General features: G+C 43.0%; 1 protein-coding gene across 3 annotated transcripts in view; it reads right to left on the bottom strand.

Annotated features, from left to right (window-relative positions):
* Positions 1-2,321: 2,321 nt before the first annotated feature.
* The window catches only part of MARVELD2 (MARVEL domain containing 2), a 28,446-nt gene continuing 13,167 nt past the window's right edge, over positions 2,322-17,600 (bottom strand). For all 3 annotated transcript variants that reach the window (XM_082652622.1, XM_082652621.1, XM_082652623.1), the window contains 4 exons: positions 13,313-13,461; positions 8,504-8,675; positions 5,340-5,390; positions 2,322-4,377 (listed from right to left, as the gene is read on the bottom strand). In XM_082652622.1, coding sequence (XP_082508748.1) covers positions 4,255-4,377; positions 5,340-5,390; positions 8,504-8,675; positions 13,313-13,461 — 495 coding nt within the window. In that variant the 3' untranslated portion in view covers positions 2,322-4,254. The remainder of the gene's footprint in view (positions 4,378-5,339; positions 5,391-8,503; positions 8,676-13,312; positions 13,462-17,600) is intronic.

Raw genomic sequence — 17,600 nt, 5'->3', positions numbered from 1 at the left:
CTGAGGCCACACAGCTTGAATCTAGACCTAACTCCCATTCCTTGCTTTTTCCGCCATACAACATGAACATCAGTAACTAAAACAATGATAATATAACTGCATTAAAATGAAATAAATAGAAAACATGAAAACTATAAATTCAGAAAAATTAGTCTAGTTTTATTAATTAAAACACAAAACACAACGTACTATATAATACTCATTTTGTAAATACCAAAACTTTCTGTATATAATATGCTTATACAAATACATACCTGTGTAAGATGAGAATGGAAGGATATGATCTCAAATGTTAACAGCGACTATCTCCAAGGGCAGAATTATGGGCAATTTTATTTGTGTGAGCTAGGAAGAGTTCATTTTCTAAATTTTTCTGCAATAAATGCATTACCTACACACTTTCAAAAACAGCCCTTTATTATTATCAAAGTCATTTTGATATTTTACCTTTAAAACAGCCAATTCATTATCTAACTTAGTGAAAAGTACAGTTTGAATTGAATATCTAGCCACCACTAATCGAGCAAGCATCTTCCTGATACTTTACAAACATTATTCCATTTAATTTTGATAAGTTTCATCAGGTAGTAATATTATCCCGTCACAGATAAGGAGGCTGATACTTAGGTTCAAGATCACACAGGAAATAAAGGAGTCTTTGTTGTGGTGAGCTTGAAGTCCACCTTGCCCTTCTGCTGGGCTCCTCCTACCTTCCTTCTAAGCCTGGCTTGTCTAATGTAGGAGAGCCGCTCTACCACATGCTGGTGCAGCCTCCCAGATACTCTTCTTTGAAAACACTTATGGTATTAAAGTAGACCATTTAAAACTGATTACATGTATTATAAAAAGACTGGAAGGGACTTCCCTGGTGGCGCAGTGGTTAAGAATCTGCCTGCCAATGCAGGGGACACAGGTTCGAGCCCTGTTCCAGGACGATCCTACATGCAGCTGAGCAACTAAGCCCGTGAGCCACAACTACTGAGCCCGTGCGCCTAGAGCCCGTGCTCCGCAACAAGAGAAGCCACCGCAATGAGAAGCCCGCACACCGCAACGAAGAGTAGCTCCTGCTCGCCGCAACTAGAGAAAGCCCGTGTGCTGCAATGAAGACCCAACGCAGTCAAAAATAAACAAATACATAAAATAAAATAAAATAAAAATAAAAAAATAAAAAGACTGGAAGTATATGCTCCGAACAGTATATATCACCAGGGTGGCAGGACTTCCATTTTCTATGCTTTTGTATCTATTCAGTATTTTTCTTCAAAAAATTTTTGTTTTTTTAAAAAAATTGAGTCAGAAAAAATTATAGATTTTTCCTATATTGTCTATCTTTTGAACATTGGTGCATCTCAGTATCAGGGTCTCTACACAAACCATTTATAGAAAAGCACATAAGAAAAATGCATACTTCATCACCAATCCTGTATCTTCTCATTCAGATCCTCCTGTTAGACAGTAACCTCAGGGTCTCTACCTGTTTTACTGACTACCATATCTTCAGTGCTAGAACATCTGGCCAATGAAAGCATTTGGCACATAACTGACAAATGAATGAGTGAAGGATATATACTTTTCTCTTTTCAAGTTTTAGATATGCTGATATCTTCTCATATTAAGTTTCAAAATAGAATACATGTTAAAAGTCAGGTGAGAAAAAAAATGTACAGGGAACTATCTTTTGCTGAATCTCACAACTTGCTAAAGGTGGCTGTTATGGGTTGAACTGTGTCCTCTCCAAAGAAGATGGGTTGAAGTCCTAACCTCTGGGACCTCAGAATGTGACATTATTTGGACATAGGGTCTTTGCAGGTGTAATTAGTTAAGGTGAGGTCATACTAGAGAGGGTGGGTCCCTGATCCAATATGACTGGTGTCCTTATAAGAACATAGCCTTGTTAAGACAGAGGCACAGGGAGAAGGCCACATGAAGACAGAGGATTGGGGCGATATGTATACAAGCTAAGGAATGTCGAAGACTGCCAGCCCGAACCACCAGAAGCTGGGAAGGATTCCCCTACAGGCTTCAAGGGAGGTTGGCCCTGCTGACACCTTGATTTCAGACTTCAAGCCTGCAGAACTGTGAGACAATACATTTCTGTTGTTTTAAGCTTGTGGTACTTGGTTAAGGCAGGCAGCCCGAGGAAACCAACAGTGGCCTTAACTTTGAATTCTTGCAAATAATGGGGGAGGAGGAAATAGTCACCTGAGCATCATGATCTACAAGTTTTCAATGACTTTCCGGTTTATTTTCTGATAATGGAGAATATGCCCAGTCAACTCAGGAACGCCAGAAAAGTAAACAATAAAGGATACACACAAAACAACAGGTGACTGAAATTTTAATATGCCTAGGTATTCACATAAAAACTGTAAAAATCAGCATTACAACATTGGTCTTCAAAGATTAACATTTACAACTGTAGTAAAATAAAGTTTCACAAAGTCAAATTTCCTTAACACTTCATTTCAATATTAATCTCTTTACAGTTCATCAAGTTGGTATTATTTCATCTTTCTTTCTTTCTTTCTTTTTTTTTTTTTTGCGGTATGCGGGCCTCTCACTGTTGTGGCCTCTCCCGTTGTGGAGCACAGGCTCCGGACGCACAGGCTCAGCGGCCATGGCTCACGGGCCCAGCCGCACCGCGGCATGTGGGATCTTCCCGGACCGGGGCAAGAACCCGTGTCCCCTGCATCGGCAGGTGGACTCTCAACCACTGCGCCACCAGGGAAGCCCCTCATCTTTCTTTTTTTATTAAAGCATGGGTGCTCTTCTTATGCAAAATGTTAACATGGGGTCCCAATATGTAAAACAGAATGTGCAGCTGTTCTAGTTTGGGGGGCGGTCCAGAGGGAGCCTAGCCTCACACTTTCCACAGTATCACCTCTTAAGACTCTCAGCACCCTAAGCATAGTCTGAGAACCATGGATTGAAAATAGTAACAATATACACTAAATAAGATATCATTGACAAAGAAGAAGTAGGAAGTTTATTCAGTATCCAATACTTGGTCCGCCTTCGCTTTTCCACATTCTTTTCTTTGGTTTCATCACTTCGAAAATTCCTCCAGTATTAATTGTTTGAATGGCAACTATATGAAGCAGAAATTGTATTTCTACACCTGGGAAATTATCTACAAGATAGACGCTGCTGAATAGGGAACCAATAACAATGATTTTTTAAAACATTTTTAAAGCAGTCTCTTGTTCACATTAATAAAAATAAAACATTTCTCATGAATAAAGCCTCAAAGCCAAGATAATTCTTGGGGCAATGAAGCATTCCAATAAATCAAAGGGAGATTCTAAGCAGATGCAACATCATGGGGCCTTAGGATGGACATCTAAACAGGACAGAAATGGCAACAATATTCACACAATCCTTGTATTCGAGGTTTACAGGAAGGGCTGGGCTGTGGGGACGTTGAGAGATGTGCACGGTGATGCTATTAAAGATAAGGCTGCACTGGACCCCAGTAGGCACAGGGCCACAGGGAAGCATCTGCTTAAGGCGACGTGTGTAAGATTTATTTACAGCACACAAAAAAGAAAGTCATAAGGCCATGGCCTTGGGTTAGCTGGCTGGACTTGCTCTTTAAGGTCCTTTCCTTGAGACTTATTCTATGTAGTTTATTCATTCCACAAACACGTCTATATAGTTCACAAACACTAATGCAGTGCTTACAAATGTGCCAGGCTCTAAGTGCTTTACGAATATTGACTCATTTAATCCTCGTAACAACCCTAGGAGGTAGGTCCTATGATGAGCCCCATTTTACAGATGAGGAAATAGGCACAGGCAGATTAAACAACTCGCCCAAGATCATAAGGCTTCAAATGGTGAATTCAAACCCCTTTCAAGGGCAGAAATGACATCTTTGGCTAGGAAGAGAAATTTGTCCTAAAAGAATCCCAGGAACTGGCCTAAGTAAGAAAGGAAAAAGCAGCACCAGAATTGACACTCCACTTGATCATCAACCACAAGGACACAATGCTTAAATCAATTTTAACAAGATAAATATAAATTGTACACAGATGAATCCAGAATTTCTTCCACTCTTAGTAAAGGCCCTTAGTAAATTTGAATTTGTTTTGAAATGTCTGAAATGCAATCACATACTGTTTTAACTTGACATACCAGCTAAACCAACTACAAGCTGATTCAGGAGGCATCTGCTTCTCTATCACAGAGACGAGCATAAAAAAAGACAGTAAATAAATATGAAGCTTGATATAAAAAAGTGGTTTCAAATAAGTTTTAAGAATAACCCTGTACATCCCAATTCATTACTTTATCATATTCTTGAATCCTTTGCTTTATGTGAGAAAGTTTATTCTTCAGATAATCACAGCGTTCTTTTTTTTCCAGAAATGTAGGATCCTAGAAAAGAAACATAGCTATTATCTCAGCCTCTGGCTTCCTGAGCAAAAAACACAGAAACACACATTATCACCCAGAAAATGACCTTTCATAGCAGATTTTCCTGCGGCAGATTTCAAAATCTGCCTAACAAGAATAACAGGTAAGCTCTCTACATTTTTTTCAGTGGATTTTATTTTTTAGAAGCTTTTGGTTCACGCGAAATTGAGTCGAAGTAGAGAGCTGAGGCGCTCTTGAGTATTAAAATACATTAAAAAGTAATTAATGGATTAATAAAAGCTCCCTCCATCCCCTACTAATTTGTGCAATTAAGTTGAGGATGGAATTAGAAACCTGTAAAAGAACTTAATCTTTGTGAATGAAATGTGGGTGAAGAGCTCTATATGGGTGCTCATTTCCCTGGGTTCCTAAATCAGGACACAGCAGAATGTATTCAGGACAGAGACGAGAAGAAAAGGCACCCAGGGGCTTCCCTGGTGGCTCAGTGTTTAAGAATCTGCCTGTCAGTGCAGAGGACATGGGTTCGGCCCTGGTCCGGGAAGATCCCACATGCCGCAGAGCAACTAAGCCTGTGCGCCACAACTACTTAGCCCACACGCTGTAACTACTGAAACCTGTGTGCTCTAGGGCCCACGTGTCATAACTACTGAGCCCGTGTGCTGCAACTACTGAAGCCTGCACTCTGCAATAAGAAAAGCCACCACAATGAGAAGCCCGTGCACTGCAACGAAGAGTAGACCCCACTCGCTGCAACTAGAGGAAGCCTGCGCGCAGAGCAACGAACACCCAACGCAGCCAAAAGGTAAATTAAAAAAAAAAAAGGCACCCAGCAGCCACCCATGGTCCCTAACAAGTAGCATCTTAAGAAATACAAAAAAAGAACTACTTTAGCTGCAAGAATCTAAAGTCACCACTGTACCTGGATAAGAATACACTTTAAAGAAGAAAATGGTTTTACTCACATTCCTTTTTTTCTTAAACTCTTCATGGACTCTTGAAATTCTCTCATGTTCCTAAAAATAATATACTGTATATGTGAACGAAAATACTTGCAGTTACTCACATCATATCTCAAGAATGTCTCAAGAGTACAGTGGGCATAAGAACAGAAAACAATTTTTACCTAAGACTATAATGAAAATATTCATACACGAACAAATTCAACTCACTGGATAAATATTTGAGGGCTTACTCTTTGCCAGGCCCTGAGATCCAGGGATGAACAGTAGGGCGAGGCCCCTGCTCGTGTAAAACCTGGACCGAGTTCCAGTGCCACTGCTTGCCGGCGGTGTGACTTGGGCAAGCTCTTTACCGTAAGGCTTGGTTTCCTTATCAGTAAAATGGGAATAATAACCATAATTGTCTCATAGTGTTGTGAGAAGGTTCATTTATTTGAAATGATCCTTCTAAAGTGCTTGGCACATAATAACCACATTAGCTATAATTAGGTAGCATTTTCATCCCCTTTGGCAAGTTGACACTATTCAACTTTTGAAAATAGCTAATATGAGGCTCCTTCCAACTTTATTCTAAGTTTAATAATAGATATGAAATTTGTTAAAGGGTTGAATAGTCTATCCAAAGGAAATAGGTTACTAGAGCAATGCCCTCATTTATCCAGGTAAACCTATGCTTTGGAGATTGCGAAGCACTGTACACCTAATAAATACAAAATAAAATGTAATAATTATGTTCTAAAAGCTTCCCCTGAGAACATTGTCCATCACAAATCCACATCCTTTTCCCAATATATTTTAACTCTTCAATGTTTTTCACATACTAAGATCATGAGTATTGTTTGTGTTTTGACTGCTTGCCATCAGTGAGATGAACCTGGTTATTCAGTTGTCATCTACATTAACAGGTCCTGGCCTGGGACTGAACTAGCTGCCTGGGGGCAGGGGTGCTGTGCTGGAGACGCAAGCAGAGATGAGAGCTGTAAAAATCTATCCTAGAGTCAGTCAGAGACTGAATTAGGAGGGTGAGGACCGGAGAGATTATTTTGAGCAAAACTCCTATTGGATGGGCTTAGAAAAGTCATGTGATGGTTTAATTTTTCACGGGTGCATGAGCAGGTGTGTGTGAGAACCCATGCCCCCAGCAGGCCCGCTGGGCACAGAGACACTTCCCTGGGGATGCGCTAGGGGACGAGTGAGCCTTGCCGGCAGACTCTTGCCCACCGCAAAGCTCAGCCTGTGAAGAAGTTCATTTTTGTGATACACTTGATATCTCCACTTTAGATAAGGCCTGGAGGAGACACCGAGACTCACTACATTTGGCTGTCATTTGGCTACTTACTTGCCAAGCCATGCTGAAAACCAAAGGAAATGACTATTGTGAGATTGTGTGGGAGGACTGTGGGAGGACTCAGTTTCTCAGCACCTGCTGTAAGCAGGACCCTCCCACCCCCAATCGCACACCACAGCCTGAGCCCTTGCCCACGCATACACAGCCTACACACCCGACGCCTCTGGGCCTGGGCTCAAAGGCCACACGTCACGCTCAGGTTTCTCAGCGTTATGTCTGTTAACCAGCTTGCTCTTCCCAACCTGCGGTGATCCCGACGCTTGGTGCCTGCTCCTTCTTTCCTGCACTCCTTTGAGGGCATCTAAACTTGGTCACCCTTCTTGGACGTGTGCACCTTGCCTGTTCTCCAAATGGAACTAACTGACCCTGAACCTGCAGTATGTGCTGGATTTCTCCTGCTTCCTGGTACTGGCATCTCTTAGCCAACACCCTTCCATCACTCCAAGACTGGGAAAATGTCACTACTCTAGACATTTGGCTTAGAGGACTTGGAATTACAACTCATTTAAATGTACACTTAAAGGTCTGGTCAAAACAAAGATGCCCAACTAATGCAGGTCTCAGGAGAAGAATCTATCTATCTATCTATATAAAAAATGTGTGTATATATTATATATACATACATTTGACATTTACTAAAAAATGCTGTATGTTTTTAAAATTTCAATTACACAAACAGATTAGATGAATACATTCTCTTTAAAAAGGATAGGATATTACACACAAATGTTCATAGCAGCATTATTTATAATAGCCAAAAAGTGGAAACAAACAAAAAAAAAGTGGAAACAACCCACTGTCCATCATCTGATAAATGGATTAAAAAATGTGGTATATTCATACAATGGAATATTATTATTTCACCACAAAAATTAATGAAATATTGATTCTTGACACATAGATGAACCTTGAAAACATGATGCTAAGCAAAAGAAGCCAGACATGAGGCCACATATTATATCACTGCATTTACCCATACAGAGAGAAAGTACATTAGTAGTTGTCAGTGGTTGGAGAGAGGGGAAATGGGGAAAAAGTGCTAATGGGTATGGGTTATTTCTTGAGGGGTGATGAAAATGTTCTGGAATTACAGTGGTAACGGTTATACCCCTTTGTGAAAATACTAAAACCCACTGAATTGTACACTTAAAAGCAGTGAATTTTATGGTATGCGAATTATTTCTCAATGAAAAAATATATGTCAGGTAAAAAATGCCATTGATTATGAGGGCATCCTGATTTCCCAGATATTAAAATGTGAAGAAAAAAAAAGACAGAACATTAGAGAAAACACTTCAGTCCCCTATGACTGCCATCTCCACCCTCGTTTTCCTCTCTGCCATAATCACGGTTATTGGTCTGAAGCATGAGCCCTGTAGCTCATGTATGCAGCCTCAGATCCACTCTCCGTCCCTACCCACTGTGCTCTCTGGGCTTGGGGTGCTAACTGCTTGGCTGTGACTTACCCTGGAGAATGCATGGCCACTGGCAGCTCCTCTACACCCACGTCCACCATTTGTGAATAAACCTTCCTCAAATTACCTCAAATTACCTTAGAGTGTGCTATCTGTCTCCTTTGGGAGCCTGATTGACCCGGTATGTATGTTAGGCAAATTTATACTTTACTTAAGTAAGAAAATAAAATACTGTTTAATAATTGAAGGCAAAAGACATTAAATTATATATTTTGAACTGTCACCCTGCCAGTGAGCTTCCTAGACAGCAGATGCAGATGGTTATGCCTTCTCTCCACTTCAGACGAAGTCAGAGTTCATCCTTCCGCCATCAGAACTCCTCGCCAGCAGCTGCAGGCACTCACCTGCTGGTTTTCTGAACGATGCGGCAATCTGCTCATCACTGCATCCAGCTCATCAAACTTCTTCAAGACGGCTTGAACTTCTGCAGAGAGCTCTTTGTACTCTGAAAACTGGTCCTGGAACACAGCTTTATAGCGTTCTCGTTCATCATCCGTCTGAATCATAGGGTATTTCCTGAGGAAAAAAAATAAACCAAAGTTGAGGTGTGGCCAAGATGGCAGAGGAGGAAGACCCTGAGCCCACCTCCTCCCACGGGCATGCCCAAGTTACAACTATCTACAGAGCAACTACTGATGAGAAAGACTGGACGACTAGCAGAAGATATCTTCTACAATTAAAGATATAAAGTAGGCACCACCAGATGGATAGGAGGGTAGAGACATGGTATAGTCAAGACCCATACCCTTGGGTGGGTGACCCACAAATGGGAGGATAATTGCAAGTGCAGAGGGTCTCCCCAATGAGGTGTCTAAGCCCCACACTGGGCTCCCCAGCATTGGGAAGACAAGCCCCGAGAATGTTTGGTTTTGAAGGTCATCAGGGCTGACTTTCGGGACTCTGAGGGCTGTGGGAAATAGAGACTCCATCCTTACAGGGCGCACACAAAATCTCACACGCTCCAGGACCCAAAGCAGAAGCAGTGATCTGAAAGGAGCCTGGGTCAGACCCACCTGCTGATCCTGGAGAGCCTCCTGCAGAGGCAGGAGGCCACTGGAGCTCACCCTGGAGACACAGACACTGACAGTAGCTATGTTGGGGAGCTCATTCTACCACGAGGACACTGGTGCTGGCAGGCGCCATTTGGTAATCCTCCCTCTAGCTTGCTGGCAAAGGGACTGGGCCCTGCCCACCAGCCTGTCAGCACCAGTACTGGGATGCCTCAGGCCAAGCAGCTAGCCAGGTGGGGACACAGTGCCACCCACCAAGAGGCCAGCTGTCTTAAGATCCCCTGATCCCCCTGGTGGATGGGGCCAGGATCCCATCCACCAGAGGACCAACACCAGCTCTGGGATGCCTGGGCCCTGCAGCCAGAGACCCCAGGACCCAGCTCTGCCCACCAGTGGGCCAGCACTAGCTCCAGGACCCCAGGACCTGGCCCCATCGACCAGCGGGCTGGTACTAGCCCCAGGATCCCCTGGGTCCCAGCCCTGTCTACCAGCAGGCTGAAGTCACGGGACCCCCAGACGCCAGCACACCCACCAGAAGGCCAACGTCAGCACTGAGACACTCTGGGCCCCTAAGCCAGCTGCCCTGGGATCTGACACCAGCTTTGAGACACCTGGACCCCACACAGCTAGCCATGTCAGGAACCGGTCTCACTCAAGCAGGCTGACACTAGATATGGGATCCCCAGGCCTGCAACCACCAACCCTGGAAACCAGCTCTGCCCATCCATGGACCAGCACTAGCCCTGGGACCCCTCAGGACTCCATAGACAGCAACCTTACGACCCAACTCCACCCACCAGTGGCTGGTAGCCTCCACACAAGGCAGGGCCTGGCAACCAACAGGACTGGGGGCTGGCCATGCCCATCAGACCACCCACAGTAGTCAGCCTGCCACAACAGAAGGACCCACGCAGCCCTAGGGGACACCCTTAGAGCATATAGCCCTGGTGACCAGAAGGGAGTGCGCTGCTGGGACACACAGGACGTCTTCTACAAAAGGCCACTTCTCCAAGGTCGAGAAACAAAACCAACCTACCAAACACACAGAAATAAAACAGCAAATTAGGCAAAATTAGGCTACAGGCAATTATGTTCCAAGTGAAGCAACACGATAAAACTCCAGAAAAACCAAGTAAAGTGGAAATAGGCAAACTACCCAATAATACTTGTAAAGACGTTCAAAGAACTTGGGAGAAGAATGGATGAACAGAGTGAGAAGTTAAAAGTTTTAAACAAAGAGTGAAAAAATAAAAAGACATATTAAGCAGAGCTGAAGAATACAGTAACTAAAATGAAAAATATACTAAAAGGAATCAACAGTAGATTTGATGATACAGAGCAGTGGGTCAGCTAACTGGAAGACAGAGCAGTGGAAATGACTCAAGCGGAACAGAAAAAAGAAAAGAAAAAAAAAATGAGAACAGTTTAAGAGAACTCTGGGACAACATCATGCATACTAACATTCACATTATAGGGGTCCCAGAAGGCGAACAGAGAGAGAAAGGGGCAGAGAACATATTTGGAGACATAATAGCTGAAAACTTCCTTAACCTGGGCAGGAAGGGAAAAGCAACAATTTACTACAAGGGAACTGGCATAAGGCTATCCCATGACTTTTCCGTAGAAACTCTGCATGCCAGAAAGAAGTGACGTAATATATTGAAAGTGATGATAAGGAAACACCTACAACCAAGAATACTCTACCTCAGGGGTCCCCACCCTTTTTGCCTCTAGGCACCAGTTTCATGGAAGACAGTTTTTCCATGGACGGGGTGGGGGTGTGGGATGGGTCAGGTGGTAATGAGAGTGATGGGGAGCGATGCGGAGCCGCAGATGAAGCTTCGTCACTTGCCTACCCCTCACCTCCTGCTGTGCGGCCCGGTTCCTAACAGGGACTGGTACCGGTCCGCGGCCCTGGGGTTGGGGACCCCTGCTCTACCTGACAAGGCTTTTGTTCAGACTTGTTGGAGAGATCAAAAGTCTTACAGACAAGAAAAAGATAAAAGAGTCAGTACCACCAAACCAGCTTTACAAGAAATGTTAAAGGAACTTCTCTAAGTAGAAAAGAAAAGGCCACAGCTAGAAATCTGAAAATTACAAAAGGAAAAATCTTATTGGCAAAGGCAAATATACAGTAAAGGTAGTAAATCAGCCCTGTTATAAAGCTAGTAGGAAGGTTAAAAGACACAAGTCATAAAGTCATCTATATCCCCAATAAGTAGTTAAGGGAGACACAAAACAAAAAGATGTAAAATTTGATGTCAAAAACAGTAAACGCTGGGGATGGAGAGCAAAAATATAGGGTTGTTAAAATGTGTTCAAACTTAAGAGATCAGCAACTTAAAATAATCACAGATAGATACATATATATATACAGTTTGCTATGTATAAACCTCATGGTAACCCAAACCAAAAATCTGTAATAGATGGGACTTCTCTGGTGGTCCAGTGGCTAAGACTCCACACTCCCAATGCAGGAGGCCCAGGTTCAATCTCTGGTCATGGAACTAGATCCCACATGCATACCGCAACTAAGAGTTCATGTGGCAACTAAAGATCCCGCATGCCACAATGAAGATACCACATGCCGCAACTAAGACCCGGTGTGGCCAAATAAATAAATATTAAAAAAAAAATCTATAATAGATACACACACAAAAAAGAGCGAGAAATCCAAACATAACACTAATGATAGTCATCAAATCATAAGGGAAGAGAGCAAAAGAAGAAGAAAGGAACAAAAAAGAACCATAAAAACAACTCCCAAACAATTAACAAAATGGCAATATGTACACACCTATGAATAATTATTTTAAATGTAAATGGACTAAATGCTCCAATCAAAAGACACAGAATGTTTGAAAGGAGTATTACTGAGCCATAAAAGAGAATGAATGTTATGTGGCAGGCTGGATGGGAGGGGAGTTTGGGGGAGAACGGATACATGCATATGTATGGCTGCGTCCCTTTGCTGTGCACCTGAAACTATCACAACATTGTTAATCGGCTATACTCCAATACAAAATAAAAAGTAAAAAAAAAAAAAAGGAATGAAATCTTGCCATTTGCAACAACATGGATGGACCTAGAGGGTATCATGCTTGCTGAAATAAGTCAAACAGAGAAAGACAAATACTGTATGATTTCACTTACATGTGGAATCTAGAAAACAAAATAACTGAACAAACATAACCAAACAGAAACAGACTCATAGGTACAGAGAACAAACAGGTGGTTGCCAGAGGGGTGGGGGGTGGGGGAAGTGAAGCAATAGGTGAGGGAGATTAAGAGGTAAAAACTTTCAGATGCAAAATAAATGAGTCACAGGTACAACGTGTACAGTATGGGGAATACAGTCAATAACTATGTAATATCTTTGTACGGTGACAGATAATAACCAGAGTTATCCTGGGGATGATTTTGAAATGTATAGAAATATACATTTCACTATGTTGTGCACCAGGAACCAACAGTGCTGTAGGTCAATTATACTTCAAAAACAAACAGGCAAACTCATAGAAAAAGAGATTAGATGTGTGGTTACCAGAGGCGGGGGGAGGAAGTAGGGGGAGAGGGAATTGGATGAAGGTAGTCAAAACCTATAAACTTCCAGTTATAAGATAAATAAGTATTAGCGATGTAATGTACAACATGATAAATATAATTTAACACTGCTGTATGTTACATATGAAAGTTAAGAGAGTAAATCCTAAGAGTTCTCATCACAAGGAAAAAAATTTTTTTCTATTTCTTTAATTTTTTATCTATATGAGATGATGGATGGTCACTAAACCTACTGTGATAATCATTTCTGGATGCATGTAAGTCAAATCATTATGCTGTACATTTCAAACTTATACACTGCTATAGGTCAATTATATCTCAATAAAACTGGAAGAAAAAAATAAACCGAAGTGATAACTTTTTCACTAAAACAAGAGGAATAGGAAATCAGCTTATTAGCTTATTCCTCAACGACCATACTGTACCTTCAATTCAATATACTACCTCCCAGGAAACAAACAACTGTTCAAATATAATTGACTTTAAGCAGAGTATTAACTTGTAGACAAACAGAAAAGAGAAAACCCAAATGGAACCTCTCTATTTTTACCTTGAAGAAGGACTTAGGTAGATACTCACGCCACATAGTCTGGCATCACGATTGGTTTCGGGATGTGGCCAGCGGGGATATGTCCACTCAGTAGCTCAGGTTTCATTTTTGTTGCTCTCAGTTCTTTAAAATTAACTTCTTGGTCTCTCTGTCTGTCACAACCGGTGGCCATGTCACACTACAGTTAGAGAGAAAAAGAGGATTTATTTATAAATGAAGGCAGAAGAACAAACAAAAATCCCAACTTTATTCTTAGAAGAAACCTGGGGGGTGGGAGCAGGAGGAAGAAGAGTAGAGAGAGCAATGAACAATTTCCCTTCAGAATTACGTGTTTTATAGTCACAGAGTTGTTCAGAACACTTCTGTAACAGTTAAAGGAAACAGTGAGCTACGAGAGTATATAATAGATTAAACACCCTCTAATCCCAGTTGTGGGATCATCAAAGGTGGATGATGAAATGGTAAATGTGTCTTAAGTACATTTAAGATGTATACCCCAACTAACTGTAAAAGAACAGAAAATGTAGTTCAAAATAAGAAATTCAGCGATAAAAATGGAACAAGTCGGGCTTCCCTGGTGGCGCAATGGTTGAGAGTCCGCCTGCCGATGCAGGGGACACGGGTTCATGCCCCGGTCCGGGAAGATCCCACATGCGGCTGGGCCTGTGAGCCATGGCTGCTGAGCCTGTGCGTCCGGAGCCTGTGCTCCGCAGCGGGAGAGGCCACAACAGTGAGAGGCCCGCATACCGCAAAAAAAAAAAAAAAAAAAAAAGGAACAAGTCAACTTAAATGGAAAGAGAAAAAAATGACACCAGCAACTTGAGATGAATCAATTACAAGTAGCCACTAAGTAGGTCAGAATGGGGGACGAGTCACATTGTTTCATCATCTGAAAAAGACAGCAAGCAAAACCAAGGGAAGGGCGGTGGATGGCTTTACTTTCCCAGGTGTTCTTAACCTGCGGTTCCTTGAAGAGGTCTACGGGAATGCTGGAGACAGTGGTTTAAGTCACCTGGCTTCTACACTGGAGAGCTCCTAGAAGTCTCTGTAGGAAAAGGATCCATTCAAAGAGGGGGAAAGAACATGAGACAGAAATGCCCAAGGAGGAAGCATGGGGACAGACCTTAAGAGCTAAAATAGGGCTTCCCTGGTGGTGCAGTGGTTAATAAGCATCCACCTGTCAATGCAGGGGACACAGGTTTGAGCCCTGGTCTGGGAAGACCCCACATGTGCGGAGCAGCTGGGCCCGTGTGCCACAACAACTGAGCCTGCGCTCTAGAGCCCACGAGCCACAACTACTGATACTGCGTGCCGCAACTACTGAAGCCCACGCTCTAGAGCCCACGTGCCACAACTACTGAGCCCACGTGCCACAACTACTGAGCCCGCATGCCACAACTACTGAAGCCCGCGTGTCTAGAGCCTGTGCTCCGCAGCAAGAGAAGCCACCGCAATGAGAAGCCTGCGCACCACAAAGAAGAACAGCCCCCGCTCGCTGCAACTAGAGAAAGCCGGCGCGCAGCAATGAAGACCCAATGCAGCCAAATAAATGAATATTTTTTTTTTTAAAAAAAGAGCTAAAATAGCCAACAGGAGGGACGCGGAAGTGGAAGACCCAGGGGAGCCCACTCCAGAACGGGCAGGGCGAGGTGGATGTGCAGCTTTGGGGTTGGGAAAATAGTGCTTGGGGGCCCCACTAGGCAGCACCCAGAACACCAACCAAATTGGTGAGGCTGGTGGATGCCAGGAGAGGGGTTTCCGTGTTACACATAAAGGAGCAAGGTTCAGGGAGGTTCAGTAAATTCTCCAAGGTCTCAAGGCTCTGAGTGGAAAAGCCACAATGAAAACCCAGCACTTTTCCGGGAATTCCCTGGCAGTCCAGCGGTTACAGCTCCTCGCTCTTACGGCCGAGGGCCTGGGTCCTATAAGCTGCATGGCACGGCCAAAAAAAACCACCTAAAAACCAAAACCCAACCAACCAACCAAACAAGCCAGCACTTTTTTGGCTCGTTGATTCTTTAAATGAGCAACACGAGGAAACAGTTTACTTAAATGTATACCGCTCAATCCTAAAGCTAGAAATGAGTTTGTGATGGGGAGGGGGCGGGCAAAGCCATCCTGCTAGAGCATGTTGATCCCATGACACAGAAGAAAGCCCCCTCCACTCACCCCTTGGGGCTTCAGTCCATGCTCGCTGAATTAAACTCACTGAGCTAATAACTGAGCTGCTCGGGAGGGACCTGACTCCATTGAAAACAAAATATAAAACAAGATTTTAAAAAACCTTGCTCTTTACCTTGTCAGGCAGCTTTTAAAATCCTTTGTTTCCTGATTTCTCTACCTCTGAGGCTGCCTTTGAGTTCTGGTTTAACATTAGCTCATTCCAGAAACTACCAGCTGTTAACTCACCAAATAGCGCAGCCCACAGATCAGTGGATTAGTCGGATTAGACGTGGAGGCTGCTGACCTGCCATGGGGTAGGGCTACCAAGAGGGGAAGGTTGCACCCGAGGCGCTGGGTGAAAGGGGAACCAGGTCCCCTCGGCCAGAAAGGACGCCCAGCCATCGGCCCCAAACAGCAAGAACATGAGTGGGGAGCAGAAAACCCAGAGGAAAGGAGATCAAACAAGAGTATTTTAGGAAACATATTCTGAGGTCAGTATCTATCCCACTTTGTTCCTCGCTGGTCGGGATGCCATTTCTTCATCCTCATGAATTCTTTTATGTTTAATCTTGAAAATCCATCATGGTATTAAAATTAGGGGAAACTTTTTTGGCTTAAATTAGTGGATTTCCGTTTCATGGCATCCCTTTTTAGCTTCTAAGTATTTAACCATCCATTTCTCCCGCGGCTGCCTGAGGAGTGGCCAGGAAGCACACTGACTCCCTAGTCAGCAGCCCCAGGTGTCAGGCTCGGTTTTCCTGGTCAAAATCATGAATTCTACCCAGGTAGTCACGTTGTGGAGGAGAGTCCATATGAGTTTTCTCCCCCCTCAGGTAAAGTTTTTTGAAGCATAAACTATTCATTTTCCTTACTTGCCCATCTCTAATTCCAAGATTCACCTTTTAATATAAAAGGAGAGTTCTAAGAAGTCAGAATATTTCCACACAGACTATTTCACCTGCTTTACTTTTTTTTTTTTTTTTCTGTTATTATGCTCTTAAAATTTTCTTTCACTCTTTTTGGGTGAACCTCACTGACCACCAGTGCAGAAAACCCTACTGGGGAAAAAATATCTAGAACTAGATATGACTCAAAAAATTAAAATCTCTTCGGTCCTTCATGGGAAGGAGGTAGTTGGGCTCCAGCCCTGGGACACACCACTTTCAAACAGTACTCCTGATTACAAACAAACGGCCCCAGATTTCATGACCTTTCTTTGCACCTAGCAAAAACCAGCCTTGTCAGCACATATAAGAAAAGCTTTACTATGAAGCAAGAGAAAGTAATTAAGCCATGGGGTAAGTACTGCTATGGATATAATTACTAAGTTTTCAAATTAAAAATGGGCTGAATGGGACTTCCCTGGTGGTGCAGTGGTTAAGAATCCCCGTCAATGCAGGGCACACGGGTTCAAGCTCTGGTCCAGGAAGATCCCACATGCCGCACAGCAACTAAGCCCGTGCGCCACAACTACTGAGCCTGCGCCCTAGAGCCTGTGTGCCACAACTATTGAGCTCATGTGCTACAACTACTGAAGCCCATGCACCTAGAGCCCGTGCTCTGCAACAAGAGAAGCCACTGCAATGAGAAGCCCATGCACTGCAAGGAAGAGTAGCCCCTGCTCGCTGCAACTAGAGAAAGCCCATGCGCAGCAACGAAGACCCTACGCAGCCAAAAATAAAATTAATTTTTACAAAATGGGCTGAATGAATACGCTGTCAAGTTAGAAACAGGGAGAGCCAGACATGTGTTTCAGGGTGCTTTTGTCCAATTTCTGATTCTCCTTCCCTTTGAGCGTATAGATGTAATGATGCATAGACCCCAATCCCAAACCCACACTATTACTTTTGATACCTAGATTAGATTTTGACTTTTCTAGTTTAGAAAAGCAATCTACTCAACATGTAGGGACTTATTAGAATTTGTTTCTTTCTCTGTTTGATCTTACTTTATATATATTATTTATTTTTTAAATGACCTTATTTGCTTTTTAAAAATTGTGTTCGTGAAAATACAAAACAAGAAGGGACAGCCTAGCTGATAGTTCCAGACAAGGGACAGGAAACTAAGTTCAGGGAGGGTAAGTAATTTCCCCTGAATCACAGAGTTAGTAGTACTCAAATTCAAATTTGCCTGATTCCAAAGTTTATCTTC

This window comes from Grampus griseus, assembly GCF_964374135.1.
Source record: "Grampus griseus genome assembly, chromosome: 3".
NCBI lineage: Eukaryota > Metazoa > Chordata > Mammalia > Artiodactyla > Delphinidae > Grampus > Grampus griseus.
This window is presented reverse-complemented; position numbering and strand designations above follow the sequence as displayed.